Source organism: Trichomycterus rosablanca, chromosome 15 (assembly GCF_030014385.1).
Source record: "Trichomycterus rosablanca isolate fTriRos1 chromosome 15, fTriRos1.hap1, whole genome shotgun sequence".
Classification (NCBI taxonomy): Eukaryota; Metazoa; Chordata; class Actinopteri; order Siluriformes; family Trichomycteridae; genus Trichomycterus; species Trichomycterus rosablanca.
In genome coordinates, this window is record NC_086002.1 from 25,088,231 (window position 1) to 25,105,861 (window position 17,631).

General features: G+C 39.6%; 3 protein-coding genes and 1 pseudogene across 3 annotated transcripts; all 4 read left to right on the forward strand.

The window, feature by feature from the left end:
- LOC134329062 (uncharacterized) overlaps positions 1 to 9,095 on the forward strand; it is a 66,139-nt pseudogene extending 57,044 nt beyond the window's left edge.
- LOC134328991 (histone H2A-like) lies at positions 199 to 600 on the forward strand. The gene has a single exon (XM_063010229.1). The coding sequence runs from the start codon at positions 214 to 216 to the stop codon at positions 598 to 600; it is 387 nt and encodes a 128-aa protein (XP_062866299.1). The 5' UTR covers positions 199 to 213.
- A 3,327-nt stretch (positions 9,096 to 12,422) lies between the features above and the next one.
- On the forward strand, positions 12,423 to 13,271 carry LOC134328414 (zinc finger CCHC domain-containing protein 3-like). Its single transcript, XM_063009512.1, has one exon. The coding sequence runs from the start codon at positions 12,423 to 12,425 to the stop codon at positions 13,269 to 13,271; it is 849 nt and encodes a 282-aa protein (XP_062865582.1).
- Positions 13,272 to 14,473: 1,202 nt separating this feature from the next.
- On the forward strand, positions 14,474 to 16,853 carry LOC134328415 (histone H2B-like). Its single transcript, XM_063009513.1, has 3 exons — positions 14,474 to 14,501; positions 14,614 to 14,620; positions 16,478 to 16,853. The coding sequence occupies exons 1-3, from the start codon at positions 14,474 to 14,476 to the stop codon at positions 16,851 to 16,853; spliced, it is 411 nt and encodes a 136-aa protein (XP_062865583.1).
- Positions 16,854 to 17,631: the final 778 nt, after the last annotated feature.

Consider the following 17,631-nt stretch of genomic DNA (forward strand, 5'->3'; position numbering starts at 1 on the left):
GTATCATACATTACACGGGCGGGAGAACGGAGGAGAAGAGAGGGGGGGGGCAGTATGTGTTTCCCTTGGGACATGACGGCGCGTTTAGGATTGGCTCAGCTGTACCTTCGCTCTTAGCCAATAGGAGAGAGGCCAGTTTGCCTATATCATACCGTTTCGAGCTCTCTCTGAGTTTATTCCAGTTTTGTTCGACGAACACACCTGATCATCAAAATGAGTGGACGCGGAAAGACCGGTGGTAAGGCTAGGGCTAAGGCCAAGACTCGCTCATCCCGTGCCGGCCTTCAGTTCCCCGTGGGCCGTGTTCACAGACACCTACGTAAGGGTAATTACGCCCACCGTGTGGGAGCTGGTGCTCCTGTCTACTTGGCTGCCGTGCTGGAGTATCTGACCGCTGAGATCCTCGAGTTGGCTGGTAACGCCGCCAGAGATAACAAGAAGTCTCGTATCATCCCTCGTCATCTGCAGTTGGCCGTGCGTAACGACGAGGAGTTGAACAAACTGCTTGGAGGTGTAACTATCGCTCAGGGCGGTGTGCTGCCTAACATCCAGGCTGTTCTGTTGCCCAAGAAGACCGAGAAAGCAGCCAAGGCCAAGTAAAGTCGCTCTCGTGTTCTAACCAAAAGGCTCTTTTAAGAGCCACCCATTTCCACAGATAAAGTGCTATTTCCCCAAATAGTGTGTAAACAAATTAAATGTAATATCGTTTCATAGAATCACACGGCATAAAACACATGATCTATGACATGGTAAAATTACCAAATCAATATGTGATTTATTTTTTCCCCATTTATTTTTACATATGTCCCTATGTATGTAAACATAAGAGAAGTTACAGATCACTTGCAGTAGCAAAACCAACAATATAGACGATTAAAAGTGGTGCAACAAACGCGTTTGTGTAATACGCATGGAACAATAATAATGCTAATAATAACAATAATAAGCAAAATGAACGTATAAAAAGGTATATACTTTAAATGCGATTGTAGGCTGTGTTTTAAAAGCACAAAGAAACAATGGAAAGTATTATAAATCCCGCCAACAGCATAGAGGAAATACTTTGTTTTCTGAAACGAGGCAGCGGCAGAACACCGACCAGTCAGCGACATTTGACGTTAGAACGTTCGTCCAATGAGAAAAGTGCGTCATCAAGACGCCCAATGAGCGCGGAGCGGCTCTGGTGCTTAAAAAGAGCGTGTTGGGCGGGCTGACATATTCTGTTCTACAGTTCGTGAAGTACGGAGTTCCAGACGCGATGGCAAGAACCAAGCAGACCGCTCGTAAATCCACCGGTGGTAAGGCGCCGAGGAAGCAGCTCGCCACTAAGGCTGCCCGCAAGAGCGCCCCGGCTACTGGCGGTGTGAAGAAACCTCACCGTTACAGGCCAGGTACCGTGGCTCTGCGTGAAATCCGCCGTTATCAGAAGTCCACTGAGCTGCTCATCCGCAAGCTGCCCTTCCAGCGACTGGTTAGAGAGATCGCTCAGGACTTTAAGACCGATCTGCGCTTCCAGAGTTCTGCCGTCATGGCTCTGCAGGAGGCCAGTGAGGCTTACCTGGTCGGCCTGTTCGAGGACACTAACCTGTGCGCCATCCATGCCAAGAGAGTGACCATCATGCCTAAGGACATCCAGCTGGCCCGCCGTATTCGCGGAGAGCGTGCTTAAACGAACCCACTCCATCCAGTTATCCCCAAAGGCTCTTTTAAGAGCCACTTACATGCTTCCACTGAAATGGGCACTTTTCATAACTTTTTCATTTATTTATGTGTGTCGGTTCCAAATTATAAATTAGTTACATTTATCAGAGTTATGAATATTAGAAAAAACAGCTGTGTGTGTGTGTGTAGAGATGTACCTTACGACATGTTCTTACAACAATTATAAACAAGGTTACATAAGTACAGCTGATTAAAGATTGGCAGGTGGTGTCTTATAACACATGATTAATAATGTTTATAGTGGTGTATGTTTATGGGGTTCTATAAAGCATTAAGTTAGTAAGAGTAATATAGTCGTTATGAGTAGGCTACTAATGCCAAAAAAATGAAAGAATAAACGATTAATAATCAATAATAATTATTCAGAATAATGTATCATTATTAATAATAAAAAAAATATTATAGATAATTAACACTGGGTAATTACAGGCATTTTAGAAGACATACTGTAAAATATTAAGTGTAAATAATCATAATTACTCATTATGATTTTTTTCCCCCTATTATAGTTGTTGTAATAATAGTATTATTGGTGATAGTAGTAGTAGTACTAGTAACTGTAATTATAATGTTTTGGAGAACCAATACACAATTAGTGAAGCGTGGCTTCCATCTCGTGGTTACACTGTGACAACACACAAACTAAATCTATTTGTGTGTTTGTGTGTATGTGTATGTATGTGTATTTAAACAACAACAGCCACTGCACAAACACAAAACCACACTGCATCAGCTATTGGAGAAGCCAAATACAAGCACAGAGTAAAATGCGGTGTTATTCGGCCCTAAATTGACAGCACACTGTAGCAGATTACCTGAGTACAGTGACTGACATCAAACACAGAACCACACTGACAAAATACAGACTCAGCGCACACAAGCTGGCCATCGAGACCGGACACTACAAGAAATTCTGGACCCCACAGAACCAGGAGTGTGTACACAGTGCAACACCAACACCACAGAGACTGAGCTGCACTTCTTAACATATTGTCCAAAATACACTCAACATACAAAAGGTCTACTACAAACCAATTTCAAAAACTTCACCCTGAATTCTTCTCTCTTACCAACACCCAGAAACTGTTCATCATGTGACACTGAAAAAACAAACTAGTAAGATTTACTTGATAAAATCCTCATAACTCTTTGATTGATTGGTTGATGGATAGTTAGATAGACACTGAAGCCTTCAGGGACAATGTTTTAATGTATTTTACACAGATATCGTATTAACTGCTTGTAGTGTAATCTACAGTATGGCTGTACATTGGTAGTATGCAAACACGTTGTATGAAGGCATAAGGAATAAGCAGAATATTTAATGTTAACCATAATAGCGGTAATAGTAATAATGGTGATAAAACAACCATATTCACAATGATGCCTGCTGTAATTTGGAAATTCATGTGTTTCAGCCGCCACCATAGCTAACAAGTGTTAACAAGTGTCATAAGCGAGTTAGATTAAAACCATGACTGAATTAGATTAAAGGGGAAGACCCTGTCCTGTTCCAGCAGGACTAAACCTCTGTGCACAAAGTCCACAAACACATAAAGAGAAGCTCGGCTTCAAAAAACTCCAGTGTCCTGCACAGAGACCTGACCGAAATCGCACTGCACAGCTGAGGAATTAAAGTTTTTGGTAATATGGATTGAGGCTCTCCTGACCAACATCAATTTGAAGCCATACAAATGCTCTTTTGACAGAATGGGTCCAAATTCTGACAGACACTGTTCCCCCCTCTATTTTAAGTGAAATATACAGACACATTTTTAACACAGATGTAACTTATACAGACTTGCATCACTATTATTTATTCCAGAATAATCTGAACACTGTTTTACACATTTTTTTGTTTTGTTTAAGGTATTAATTTTTTTATGTATTTATTTAGTTATTTACTCATTCATGGCCCTTACACTCAATTTAACAAAACATAGATGACTCTAGCAGTACAGGTGGCACAGTATTTTACTCATATTTTACTTATTAGTGTGATTGCCTATAGGTTAGGCAATATCCATTAGTCATATTATTATTATTATTATTATTATTATTATTATTTTACACTTACTATTTTACTCTCTCTCACTCTCTCACTCTCTCACTCTCTCACTCTCTCACTCTCTCTCTCTCTCTCTCTCTCTCTCTCTCTCTCTCTCTCTCTCAGTCACTCAGTCACTCAGTCACTCAGACACACACACACACACACACACACACACACACACACACACACACACACACACACACACACACACACACACACACACACACACACACAAACTCAAAAGAAGCTTTATTGGCATGACAAATAAGGACATTCGTATTGCCAAAGCAAGTTACAGAGAAATAATAAAAACATTTACATTTATGGCATTTAGCAGAGGCTTTTATCCAAAGCGACTTACAGTTGTGACAGTATACAATCTAAGCAATTGAGGGTTAAGGGCCTTGCTCAAGGGCCCAACAGTGGCAACCTGGCAATGGTGGAGTTTGAACCAGCAACCTTCTGATTACTGGTCCAGTACCTTAACCCCTAGGCTACAACTGCCCTATAAGAACAAATATATACAAAACAGTTACATGTGCAAAATAGAATAAAATAGAATAAAATATTATTTTAAATAGAATAAAATATTAATAAAAACAGTGCAAAACAATAACAATAAAAATTATAATATTTACAGTAAAGAGGTAGTAATAACAATCAGTTTGTGTGTGTGTGTATGGGATATGGTCACCCACTGTCCCTCACCTGGTGGCAGGTGTGTGTATAGAGTGCTGCTAGTGTGCAGCTCTCTCTGTGCTCCCCCAGTATTTGGGGCAGTTTGTCGGGGTCTGGGAGGGAGGTAAAGTTGGGGATGACGGTATTAAATTTAGGGAAGATTGGGCGTGGATGTGGTGGTACTTGGTACACTGGGTGAGGAAGTGCAGCTCCGTCTCTACTGTACTGAGAGTGCAGTGCTGGCACAACCTCTCCTCCCGGGGCAGCCAGGACCGGGTGTGTCGCCCCGTCTCTAAAGCCAGGTCGTGTGCGCTCAGTCTGTACCTCGTCAGGGTGTTTCTTAATTTAGGGTCGGATACTGTGCTCAGATAATCTGCTGCACTGTAGTGTCTGTTTAGGGCCAAATAACACTGCATTTTACTTTGAGTTTAGTTTCCCAATAATTCAGATATTTTTGTTGGGTGTTTGTGTAATTTGGTTTATTCTAATTGTGTTAGCAGATTTCTCCTGCTCCTGAGTCTTTATTGTGTTAGTGGTGTGTTGGTGTGTGTTAGTAACGTGTTTGTGTGTGTTATTAGTGTGTCTGTGTGTGTTAGTGGTGTATCTGTGTGTGTTATTAGTGTGTATGTGTGTGTTAGTGGTGTATCTATGTGTGTAAGTGGTGTATCTGTGTGTGTTATTAGAGTGTCTGTGTGTGTTATTAGAGTGTCTGTGTGTGTTATTAGAGTGTCTGTGTGTGTTAGTGGTGTATCAGTGTGTGTTATTAGAGTGTCTGTGTGTGTTAGTGGTGTGTCTGTGTGTGTTAGTGGTGTATCAGTGTGTGTTATTAGAGTGTCTGTGTGTGTTAGTGGTGTATCTGTGTATGTTATTAGAGTGTCTGTGTGTGTTAGTGGTGTATCAGTGTGTGTTAGTGGTGTATCTGTGTGTGTTAGTAGTGTGTCTGTGTGTGTTAGTGGTGTATCAGTTTGTGTTAGTGGTGTATCAGTGTGTGTTATTAGAGTGTCTGTGTGTGTTAGTGGTGTATCAGTGTGTGTTAGTGGTGTATCTGTGTGTGTTAGTAGTGTGTCTGTGTGTGTTAGTGGTGTATCAGTTTGTGTTAGTGGTGTATCAGTGTGTGTTATTAGAGTGTCTGTGTGTGTTAGTGGTGTATCAGTGTGTGTTATTAGAGTGTCTGTGTGTGTTAGTGGTGTATCAGTGTGTGTTAGTGGTGTATCTGTGTGTGTTAGTGGTGTATCAGTGTGTGTTAGTGGTGTGTCTGTGTGTGTTACTGGTGTATCTGTGTGTGTTAGTGGTGTATCAGTGTGTGTTAGTGGTGTGTCTGTGTGTGTTAGTGGTGTGTCTGTGTGTGTTAGTGGTGTATCAGTGTGTGTTATTAGAGTGTCTGTGTGTGTTAGTGGTGTATCTGTGTATGTTATTAGAGTGTCTGTGTGTGTTAGTGGTGTATCAGTGTGTGTTAGTGGTGTATCTGTGTGTGTTAGTAGTGTGTCTGTGTGTGTTAGTGGTGTATCAGTTTGTGTTAGTGGTGTATCAGTGTGTGTTATTAGAGTGTCTGTGTGTGTTAGTGGTGTATCAGTGTGTGTTATTAGAGTGTCTGTGTGTGTTAGTGGTGTATCTGTGTGTGTTAGTGGTGTGTCTGTGTGTGTTACTGGTGTATCAGTGTGTGTTATTAGAGTGTCTGTGTGTGTTAGTAGTGTATCGGTGTGTGTTATTAGAGTGTCTGTGTGTTAGTGGTGTATCTGTGTGTGTTAGTGGTGTATCTGTGTGTGTTAGTGGTGTATCAGTGTGTGTTATTAGAGTGTCTGTGTGTGTTAGTGGTGTATCTGTGTGTGTTAGTGGTGTGTCTGTGTGTGTTACTGGTGTATCAGTGTGTGTTATTAGAGTGTCTGTGTGTGTTAGTAGTGTATCGGTGTGTGTTATTAGAGTGTCTGTGTGTGTTAGTGGTTTATCTGTGTGTGTAAGTGGTGTGTCTGTGTGTGTTAGTGGTGTATCTGTGTGTGTGTTATTAGAGTGTCTGTGTGTGTTAGTGGTGTATCTGTGTGTGTTAGTGGTGTATCTGTGTGTGTTAGTAGTGTGTCTGTGTGTGTTAGTAGTGTGTCTGTGTGTGTTAGTGGTGTATCAGTGTGTGTTAGTAGTGTGTCTGTGTGTGTTAGTGGTGTATCTGTGTGTGTTATTAGAGTGTCTGTGTGTGTTAGTAGTGTATCTGTGTGTGTTAGTGGTGTATCAGTGTGTGTTAGTGGTGTATCAGTGTGTGTTATTATAGTGTCTGTGTGTGTTAGTGGTGTATCTGTGTGTGTTATTACAGTTTCTGTGTGTGTTAGTAGTGTATCTGTGTGTGTTAGTGGTGTATCAGTGTGTGTTAGTGGTGTATCAGTGTGTGTTATTAGAGTGTCTGTGTGTGTTAGTGGTGTATCTGTGTGTGTTATTAGAGTGTCTGTGTGTGTTAGTGGTGTATCTGTGTGTGTTAGTGGTGTATCTGTGTGTGTTAGTAGTGTGTCTGTGTGTGTTAGTGGTGTATCAGTGTGTGTTAGTAGTGTGTCTGTGTGTGTTAGTGGTGTATCTGTGTGTGTTATTAGAGTGTCTGTGTGTGTTAGTGGTGTATCTGTGTGTGTTATTACAGTTTCTGTGTGTGTTAGTAGTGTACCTGTGTGTGTTATTAGAGTGTCGGTGTGTGTTAGTGGTGTATCAGTGTGTGTTAGTGGTGTATCAGTGTGTGTTATTAGTGTGTCGGTGTGTGTTAGTGGTGTATCAGTGTGTGTTATTAGTGTGTCGGTGTGTGTTAGTGGTGTATCAGTGTGTGTTATTAGTGTGTCGGTGTGTGTTAGTGGTGTATCAGTGTGTGTTATTAGTGTGTCGGTGTGTGTTAGTGGTGTATCAGTGTGTGTTATTAGTGTGTCGGTGTGTGTTAGTGGTGTATCGGTGTGTGTTACTGGTGTATCTGTGTGTGTTAGTGGTGTATCTGTGTGTGTTAGTAGTGTGTCGGTGTGTGTTACTGGTGTATCTGTGTGTGTTACTGGTGTATCTGTGTGTGTTACTGGTGTATCTGTGTGTGTTACTGGTGTGTGGGTGCAGTGACTCAGGACCAGTTGGATGAGGGGACTGGTATGTTTGCTCAGCTCTTGGTGTTTCAGGGCTTTATAATGATAAGTTTGGGGGTCGCTCTCATTTAGATGGTTCCAGAAGTTGATTGCTCTTCTCTGTATGTTAATAATTAGTGGAAATCGGCCTAATTCTGCCCTGCACGCATTGTTCGTGGTGTGTCTGTGCACTTTTAGGATGCTTTTACAGAACTCTGTGTGCAGGGTCTCTAATGGATGTTTGTCCCAATTATGGAATTGATGGTGTGTAAGCGAACCCCAAACTTCACTGCCATATAGAGCAATCGGTTCAATTATTGATTCAAAAATTTTAAGCCAGATTCAAATCGGAATTTCCACAAATGTTTGACGTTTTATGGCGTAGACGCCCTGCGAGCTTTTTCTCTCAGTTCATTTACTGCCGGGTTAAAGTTTCCTGTGGAACTGATGTTCAGTCCGAGGTAAGTATAATCTTTAGTGTGCTCAATGTCATGATGTCCTAATTGAAATGTGTGTTTGGTTCCCTGAGATCTGGCTCTTTTCTGGAAGGTCATAATTTTGGTCTTTTTGAGGTTGACTGTCAGGGCCCAGGTCTGACAGTACTGCTGCAGCAGGTCCAGTTTGTGCTGGAGACCCTGAGCGCTGGGGGACAGAAGGACCAGATCATCTGCATACAGCAGGAGTTTAATCTCTGAGTCGTGTAGAGTGAGACCGGGCGTGGCTGAGTGCTCACACACACACGAATCAACAAGCACAAGCATTGTCTATTTACGTATTATGTATTTACCCTGACATTTTATTTACTTTCATAAAGACTCTTACACCGATGCAGGTGCTTTACATGTACATTTATTTACCCTAACATGTTTCTAATGCTACTTCCACAAACCCTGAAAGGTTTTAAAACATTTTGTTTAATTTACTCCAATTTTACTCTAAATTTTCTTATTTGAACTACCATTTTGATCATAAACTGAAATATTCTCCCACGCTGCCTCATCCCCTGGTATAGATTTTATTGGCTACATTGTCATGTCTCTAATGGCTATTTGTCCCACCTAATTGTACAATATTAAAAGCGCGTTCCACAAGGCCTACTCTGAGCAGCTGCGGTCACAGTGGGCGGTCGCTGCTTAACTCCGCCCTGTTGTCTTCAACTAGGTCCGGTAGAGGGAAATAACAGGCTCGCCGTGAACGCTCGTCCTGCATTGACTCGCTTCATCTCGACGAGAGCAGTAACGATGTCCGGAAGAGGAAAAGGCGGCAAAGGTCTTGGAAAAGGAGGCGCTAAGCGTCACCGCAAAGTTCTCCGTGATAACATCCAGGGTATTACTAAACCCGCCATCCGCCGTTTGGCTCGCCGTGGCGGTGTGAAGCGTATTTCCGGCTTGATCTACGAGGAGACCCGCGGTGTGCTCAAGGTTTTCCTTGAGAACGTCATCCGTGATGCCGTCACCTACACCGAGCACGCCAAGAGAAAGACCGTCACCGCAATGGACGTGGTGTACGCTCTGAAACGCCAGGGACGCACCCTGTACGGATTCGGAGGTTAAACGTTCAGACCTCCACGCTAACACAACGGCTCTTTTAAGAGCCACCCATATTTTCTACAAAAGAGAAAGTCTTCCTGCTTTATTATTATTAGTAGTAGTACGTTCACTGATGCGTAGATTTGCAAATCACTCGTTTAGCCCCAAAAGCTTGAAAGCATCATTATAAGAAAAAAAAACACATTCACTTTTTTATCAATTCACTTGTGTAGCCCTAAAAGCGTTGAATTATCATTAGTAGTTTTAGTATTACGTTTACTATCTACAGGGGTTGGACAAAATAACTGAAACACCTGTCATTTTAGTGTGGGAGGTTTCATGGCTAAATTGGACCAGTCTGGTGGCCAATCTTCATTAATTGCACATTGCACCAGTAAGAGCAGAGTGTGAAGGTTCAATTAGCAGGGTAAGAGCACAGTTTTGCTCAAAATATTGCAATGCACACAACATTATGGGTGACATACCAGAGTTCAAAAGAGGACAAATTGTTGGTGCACGTCTTGCTGGCGCATCTGTGACCAAGACAGCAAGTCTTTGTGATGTATCAAGAGCCACGGTATCCAGGGTAATGTCAGCATACCACCAAGAAGGACAAACCACATCCAACAGGATTAACTGTGGACGCAAGAGGAAGCTGTCTGAAAGGGATGTTCGGGTGCTAACCCGGATTGTATCCAAAAAACATAAAACCACGGCTGCCCAAATCACGGCAGAATTAAATGTGCACCTCAACTCTCCTGTTTCCACCAGAACTGTCCGTCGGGAGCTCCACAGGGTCAATATACACGGCCGGGCTGCTATAGCCAAACCTTTGGTCACTCGTGGCAATGCCAAACGTCGGTTTCAATGGTGCAAGGAGCGCAAATCTTGGGCTGTGGACAATGTGAAACATGTATTGTTCTCTGATGAGTCCACCTTTACTGTTTTCCCCACATCCGGGAGAGTTACGGTGTGGAGAAGCCCCAAAGAAGCGTACCACCCAGACTGTTGCATGCCCAGAGTGAAGCATGGGGGTGGATCAGTGATGGTTTGGGCTGCCATATCATGGCATTCCCTTGGCCCAATACTTGTGCTAGATGGGCGCGTCACTGCCGAGGACTACCGAACCATTCTGGAGGACCATGTGCATCCAATGGCGGTGCCGTGTATCAGGATGACAATGCACCAATACACACAGCAAGACCGGTGAAAGATTGGTTTGATGAACATGAAAGTGAAGTTGAACATCTCCCATGGCCTGCACAGTCACCAGATCTAAATATTATTGAGCCACTTTGGGGTGTTTTGGAGAAGCGAGTCAGGAAACGTTTTCCTCCACCAGCATCACGTAGTGACCTGGCCACTATCCTGCAAGAAGAATGGCTTAAAATCCCTCTGACCACTGTGCAGGACTTGTATATGTCATTTCCAAGACGAATTGACGCTGTATTGGCCGCAAAAGGAGGCCCTACACCATACTAATAAATTATTGTGGTCTAAAACCAGGTGTTTCAGTTATTTTGTCCAACCCCTGTATCACTTCCTCAAGGAAACGCGAAGCTTTCTGTTCTCAGAAACGGGTGGTTTTATTCACTTCAGCAACTTCAGTAGTAACTTAAACATCAGCTTGGTCACACAAAACTTCACCACCGTAGAACTCGCTGGCTACACACAACCAAAAAAAGAAATGAACTTGATCCTTGAATAAAAAAAAACTTTACACTTGCGACATCACTTCATGTGCACTGGCTTTCAGTGAGGTGTGACATCAAAATATGTCCCCCTAGAAACACTCTTAATAATCTTAGTTCTTAACACAAAATATTACAATTTGAAAATCACAAAGGAAAAAATGTATCAAATATGTACAAACTTAAATAAATATATATACGTAAATATATAAACTGAAATTTTATGACAGTTAAACTATCAGATCTCTCGTTTAGCCTTCATACAGCGTGTTTGCATACTACAAATGTACAGCCATACTGTAGATTATACTACAATCATTAACACGATCTTTGTGTAAAATACATTAAAACATTGTCCCTGAATGCCTCACTAAAAAACAAAAAATAATATCTATCTATCTATCTATCTATCTATCTATCTATCTATCTATCTATCTATCTATCTATCTATCTATCTATCTATCTATCTATCTATCTATCTATCTATCTATCTATCTATCTATCTATCTATCTATCTATCTATCTATCTATCTTATCTAATCTATCTATCTATCTATCTATCTATCTATCTATCTATCTATCTATCTATCTATCTATCTATCTATCTATCTATCTATCTATCTATCTTATCTATCTATCTATCTATCTATCTATCTATCTATCTATCTATCTATCTATCTATCTATCTATCTATCTATCTATCTATCTATCTATCTATCTATCTATCTATCTATCTATCTATCTATCTATCTATCTATCTATCTATCTATCTATCTATCTATCTATCTATCTATCTATCTATCTATCTATCTATCTATCTATCTATCTATCTATCTATCTATCTATCTATCTATCTATCTATCTATCTATCTATCTATCTATCTATCTATCTATCTATCTAATCTCTATCTATCTCTATCTCTATCTCTCCCTCTCCCTCTCCCTCTCCCTCTCCCTCTCCCTCTCCCTCTCCCTCTCCCTCTCCCTGTCTGTCTGTCTGTCTGTCTGTCTATCTGTCTATCTATCTAATCTTATCTTGTCTGTCTGTCTGTCTATATATTTATATAAATGTAATAAAATATTGCTATTGATTCTTTTATATTCGGTTTTAAAACATGTATCGACCTCAGATTAAGCGGGAACAGACAACAAAGAACAGATTCTAGTGAATGGGGCAGAAGGGGGCGTGGAACGGTATGTTGTCTGTCCAATAGAAACCCAGGACCTTGGACCAATCAGAGTTACGTGTTCCAACTTGGCTTACTCAGCATGCAGGGTTAATAAAGCGGGCGTGTAGAGCGTCTACATTCACTTGCAGTTTGTTCTAGAGGAAACAGCAGCATCATGCCCGAACCAGTTCGTGTACAGTGATAACTACTATAACATAATACGTTTGGAAGTCCTTTTCTAGAATCTTATTTTTCCTTTGTATAAGTAGTGTACCTTTAGGTCCTACTTATTGGAGTCTCCCCAACAAACATGGCCCCAATTGGGGCCCAACCTACCCAACCTACCCAGGTTGAAATTTGTTGGGGAAGGGGAAGTACCGAATCGTAGCACAGTTGGAGCACATCTCATACGTTCTGAGTGGATAGAAGCTAAAGACATTTACTCTTTTATCACTTTACAAAATCAAAGAGAATATGAGCTGGTTTTCTACACAGAGCATATGTTGAAAATGTTTTGCCAGCTATTCAATGCTTGGATTGGGGAAGGCTTTTGGAAAAACTGGAATATCACAAGCTCAGCTCCCCAAGATATTGTCCATATTATCATCAAGTTCTGGACTGGACGAATCGCCGATGAAGACGTAAATTGCTATATCAGAAGATACTGTGAGATTCTACAACCTCCGGATAAGCCAGTGGATCAGTTCGGAATATGGTATGGAGTAAGAAGATATAAAGTCAAGCTAAGAACGAACGAGAATGGAGAGATCCAGCAATTGCCCAACACTATAGCTATGGGTCCTTATGTAGGAAAGATTTCATACCCTGGACAAATTCAACGATGCTACATATGTAACTCCGCTCATCATCAAGTAAAGGACTGTGATAAGACCAAATGTTGGAAATGTGGACAGTTTGGACACAAAGCTAAAGATTGTGTAGATGTGGAACAGTGTGGACTGTGTGGACAAAGCGGTCACTCGTATTTCACGTGTCCTAAATCTTTCAGTAACCTTTTAAAGAAGGAAAGAAGACAAGCACAACCAAATCTACAAGCTCCAGAACAAACTACACCCGAAACAAAAGATCCAGCTTGTGATAAACCTGACAACAACGACCAGCCACAACAAGAACAAGCGAATAAAGAATCCAACAGCAGTGAGGAAGAGTCATCCGGTTCAACAAGCAGCGATGAAGCGGATAGCAGTGATGAGGAAGACGACAGCGACAGCGAAAGCAGTGAGGCGACGGATATCGACAGTACACCGGCACAAAGACAAGCGGATAACATCGAACAAACAACTACAACAGAACAATTAAAGAGAACTAATGAAAAAACGGAGGATGAAGAGATTTAATACCAGGTCGACTTTTAGTGATAGATTGCATTTTAGAAAATCAAAAAATTAGGTTAATAAATATATACACAGCACAAGACAGTTTTAAAAAAATACAGCTATTTCAAAAAATGAGAGAATTGTTGCTTTGCAGTCATAACATTATCTTAGCGGGAGACTTCAATGTCATAACAGATAAAGAAGACAGAGGTGATGGATTACCTTTTAAGCTAACCAGAGCAGCAAAAGTATTAAAAGAAATATGTGATGAATGTGGAATGAAAGATGTTTTTAGGGCTTTACACCCTCATAAATCGGGTTTCACAAGATTTGATAACAAGGCAAAAACGAGAATAGACAGAGTATATGTATCAAACCAAATAAAAGTGGAACAATATAAAACAGAATTGATAATAAATTCAGATCATTTAGCCGTAAATTGTAAAATTATTTTAAATGCAAAAATTAGAAAAAACTATTGGAAATTAAATTTGAAATGCCTGAAAAATGAACCACTCGTAGATGAATTAAAAAAGGAGGTAAATATATGTAAAGATCTAGATGTTATCTCTAAATCGTATTTTGAATTGTGGCAAATCTTAAAAAATAGGCTTAAAAATATGCTGATTAGGAAATGTAAAGAACTAAATCAAAAAAGAAACCAGACATATGATGAATTACTTACAAATTATATAAAGAACAAAACAAAAATGAATAAAACGCCACAAGATTTAACAGAAATAGATGAACTTAAAGAAAAAATTGATAAACTGAACTGCGATTACCGCAACAGCTTAAAAGTAATGTGTGGCTATGAAGGGCCTGAGAATACTGATTGTAATATACATAATCTTATTAAGAAATATAAAGAACGTAAAGAAACAAAAAATGTTAAAGGAATACGGACAGGAAATAACTCAATAGTAACCGATGGAAAAGAGATAGATGATGAAATTGTTAAATCATTTAAAGAAATGTATAAAAAAACAAGCATTAATGAGAGTGATGTAAATAATTTCTTAGGAGAAACGATCCAAGGTATAAATGTAAGCTTTAAGGAAATTGTTGGGAAAATCACCAAAGAAGAAGTTAGTAAAGCTATCGCTTCGTTAAACAAAGGAAAATCTCCAGGTTCCGACGGTTTTCCTGCTGAATTTTATTTGTTATTGTCTGATGATTTGTCTGATTTACTTACATCAGTTTTTAACCATGGAATAGAAACAATGGACATGTACGATAGTTTTTATGAAGGTATAGTAACATTAATCTTTAAAAAAGGTGATGAATATGATTTAAGTAATTGGAGACAAATAACTCTAATGAATGTGGAATATAAAATTTTTGCAAAAATTTTAATGAACAGGTTGCAGGTAATTTTGAATTCTATTATCGAACAAGAGCAAACATGTGCAATTAAAGGGAGAAACATGTGGGATAACTTATGTATTATTAGAGAAATTATTACATGCAAAGGCCTTAATGTACCTGGGTTTTTCATGATTGCATTGGACCAAAAAAGAGCATTCGACTTTCTATCAAGAGACTATCTGTGGAGAGTATTGCAATGGTATGGGTTTCCTGATGAATTTATAAATATGGTTAAACTGTTATATAAAGAATCAAAAGTAAGAGTAAATGTGAATGGGAACCTGACTGAAAGTTTTGATATATACACGGGAGTTAAGCAAGGATGTCCACTAAGTGCAGCTTTATATGTGATAGCGATTAGCCCTCTGTTGTTCAAAATTAAAAAAGATAAAATGTTATCAGGGGTTCAGGTTAACAATCAAATGAACAGATGTATAATATCAGCTTACGCAGATGACATAACTTTGTTCATAAAAAACCAAAGAGAATTAGATAGAATCAATGATCACTTTATAAATTATGAGAAAGTATCTGGAGCAGTTTTGAATCAAAATAAAACAGAAGCAGTATGGATTGGTGACCCAAATAGTAAACCAAGTCTTAGTATACAAGTAAAAGATGAAATCACAGTACTTGGTATACAAATAAGCAATGAGAATGCATTAGATAAAAATTGGAATAAGAAAATTTTAGAAATGACTGAAGAGTCCAACAAATTAATGAATTGGAAAACAAGTTATGAAGCAAAAATAAATTTAATTAATGTCTTTATATTAGCAAAATTATTGTTTCTATCCATTGTATTTCCACCAACGCAAAATATAATAACAAAATTGAACAAAATTTGTATCAGAACAATATGGGGTAGGAACTTCGAAATAGTTAAAAGAGAATTCCTATATAAAGCTAAAAAGAATGGAGGACTAGAAGCAACTAATTTTGGAATAAAGCTTAAAATTAATTATTGCAAACATATTAGTTTAAGCTTAGCTCTAAAAGCAGCTTGGTTAGGGAATACTGATGAATGGGCCAAACTAAGAGGAAAGAAAAGGAAAGATGTCCCCTACTATAAACTCTTATATGGCGACTTTGTCGAAAAATATAGACTTTTGGAAATAAATTGGGTCACGCAGTCCAATAAAATAATTCATAAAGAAATTGCGAATTACATTTATAATGGTATGATACAGTTTAAAGACTGCACAAAAGAGGAAAATGAAAATCTTATAGATTTATTACAAAATAAAATAATATCTAGAAAAATGAAAGATACAATGTGGTTGTCAGCCTTAGGTAGATTACCGGTGAGAGCAGTAGTAAAGTGGAGTTGTTTTGTTAAAACTAACTTATGTCCAATGCCAAATTGCAACGAAAACGAAACAGTTGGGCATTTACTAGTAGACTGTCAACGCTCCAGAGAAATTTGGAATTGTATTAAGGACTTGGGATTAGATATAGAACTGTCTAGGAAAAACGTCATTTATGGTGGCTTTAACCTTGATAAATTATGTGGGAAAAGACTTTTGTATTGGATTGTGATTGCTGTAGTGGTGAATCAAATATGGAAAACTCGATGTAAAATGACAACTGAAAATGTGTATATTGATTGTGAAGATGTAGTTAAACAATGTATGGCCAAATTAAAATGCATGAAAAAATGTAAAATGAAATCTAAACGCATGACAATTCCATGGGACCTTTTTAATGGACTTTAGACAAATAGTGTTTGAGTTTAATTAATTCTAAAAGAAAATGTAAATATTTGTATTATTACATGAAATGTATTAATTAATGTAATATTACTGTACGTGTATGATGTAAATGATATTTGTAATGTGATATAAATTTGTACAATAAAGTTTATTTAAAAACCCTAAGTTCGCGCCCAAGAAGGGCTCCAAGAAAACCGTCCCCAAGACCGCCGGCAAAGGAGGCAAGAAGCGCAGAAAGTCCAGGAAGGAGAGCTACGCTATCTACGTGTACAAGGTCATGAAACAGGTCCACCCTGATACCGGGATCTCCTCCAAGGCTATGGGCATCATGAACTCCTTCGTCAACGACATTTTCGAGCGTATCGCTGGTGAGTCCTCTCGTCTGGCTCACTACAACAAGCGCTCCACCATTACCTCCAGGGAGATCCAGACCGCCGTGCGCCTGCTGCTTCCCGGTGAGCTGGCCAAGCACGCCGTGTCCGAGGGTACCAAGGCCGTCACCAAGTACACCAGCTCCAAGTAAAGCGCCTTAGTCGCTCTGGCAAACCAACGGCTCTTTTAAGAGCCACCCATCTTATCAAGATAAGAGAATTTTCTTCTTTTTAAATGAATATGTTATACACACTTTATCTAGATAGCCTCACATGATTTTTTTTTTAATTTATTTATTAATATATTACTAGTTTTGGGCACTGCTGTTTTTCACGGGTTGTCCACGACTGTCACTATGTGGTGAGTTTAGGAGATTACATAATAAAATATCACTGTACTCTTAAAGTTATTATAATACACTCAGAGCCGTAGAGAGAGAGATGCTACACTCCTTGATCTCGCCAAACAAACCCGGTGCTGTTAAGATAGGAAAAAAACGATAACTAACTGTAACTGTATTAGGCGTTTACAAAACTAACGAGAACGTATTAAAATTATAGATAGAATAAACTTCGTTTTCGTGTTCATCATTTTATTTATGAGCATTGGGAACTGATATGAAATCGATGTTTTCCACTCGAGCAGTTTTAGGTGAGCTGCCGGCACCGTACGGTACCTCATGCGGTCTTTCCCAATCTGCTCCCTCCTCACTAACACTCCACTACAGAGGGACCCTCCACGTGAACGCGCAAACGGAGGCGGAGTGGAGAGGGGGAGTGAGTAGGGAGCGGATTGAGATTGGGGGGATTGGGCTCCCTGACGGCACTTCATGTTTACATTCCGTTTCTGCTCTCCACGCTAGCCTGCAAAATGACCACAGCAAAAGTTAAGTTGATGTTTTTCTGATGTGTCATGAATTAGTTCATATT

Excerpts from the sequence above, each read along its gene's own strand:
- LOC134328991 (XM_063010229.1), top strand. The coding sequence starts at position 214 with ATGAGTGGACGCGGAAAGACCGGTGGTAAGGCTAGGGCTAAGGCCAAG.
- LOC134328414 (XM_063009512.1), top strand. The coding sequence starts at position 12,423 with ATGTTTTGCCAGCTATTCAATGCTTGGATTGGGGAAGGCTTTTGGAAA.
- LOC134328415 (XM_063009513.1), top strand. The coding sequence starts at position 14,474 with ATGGACATGTACGATAGTTTTTATGAAG.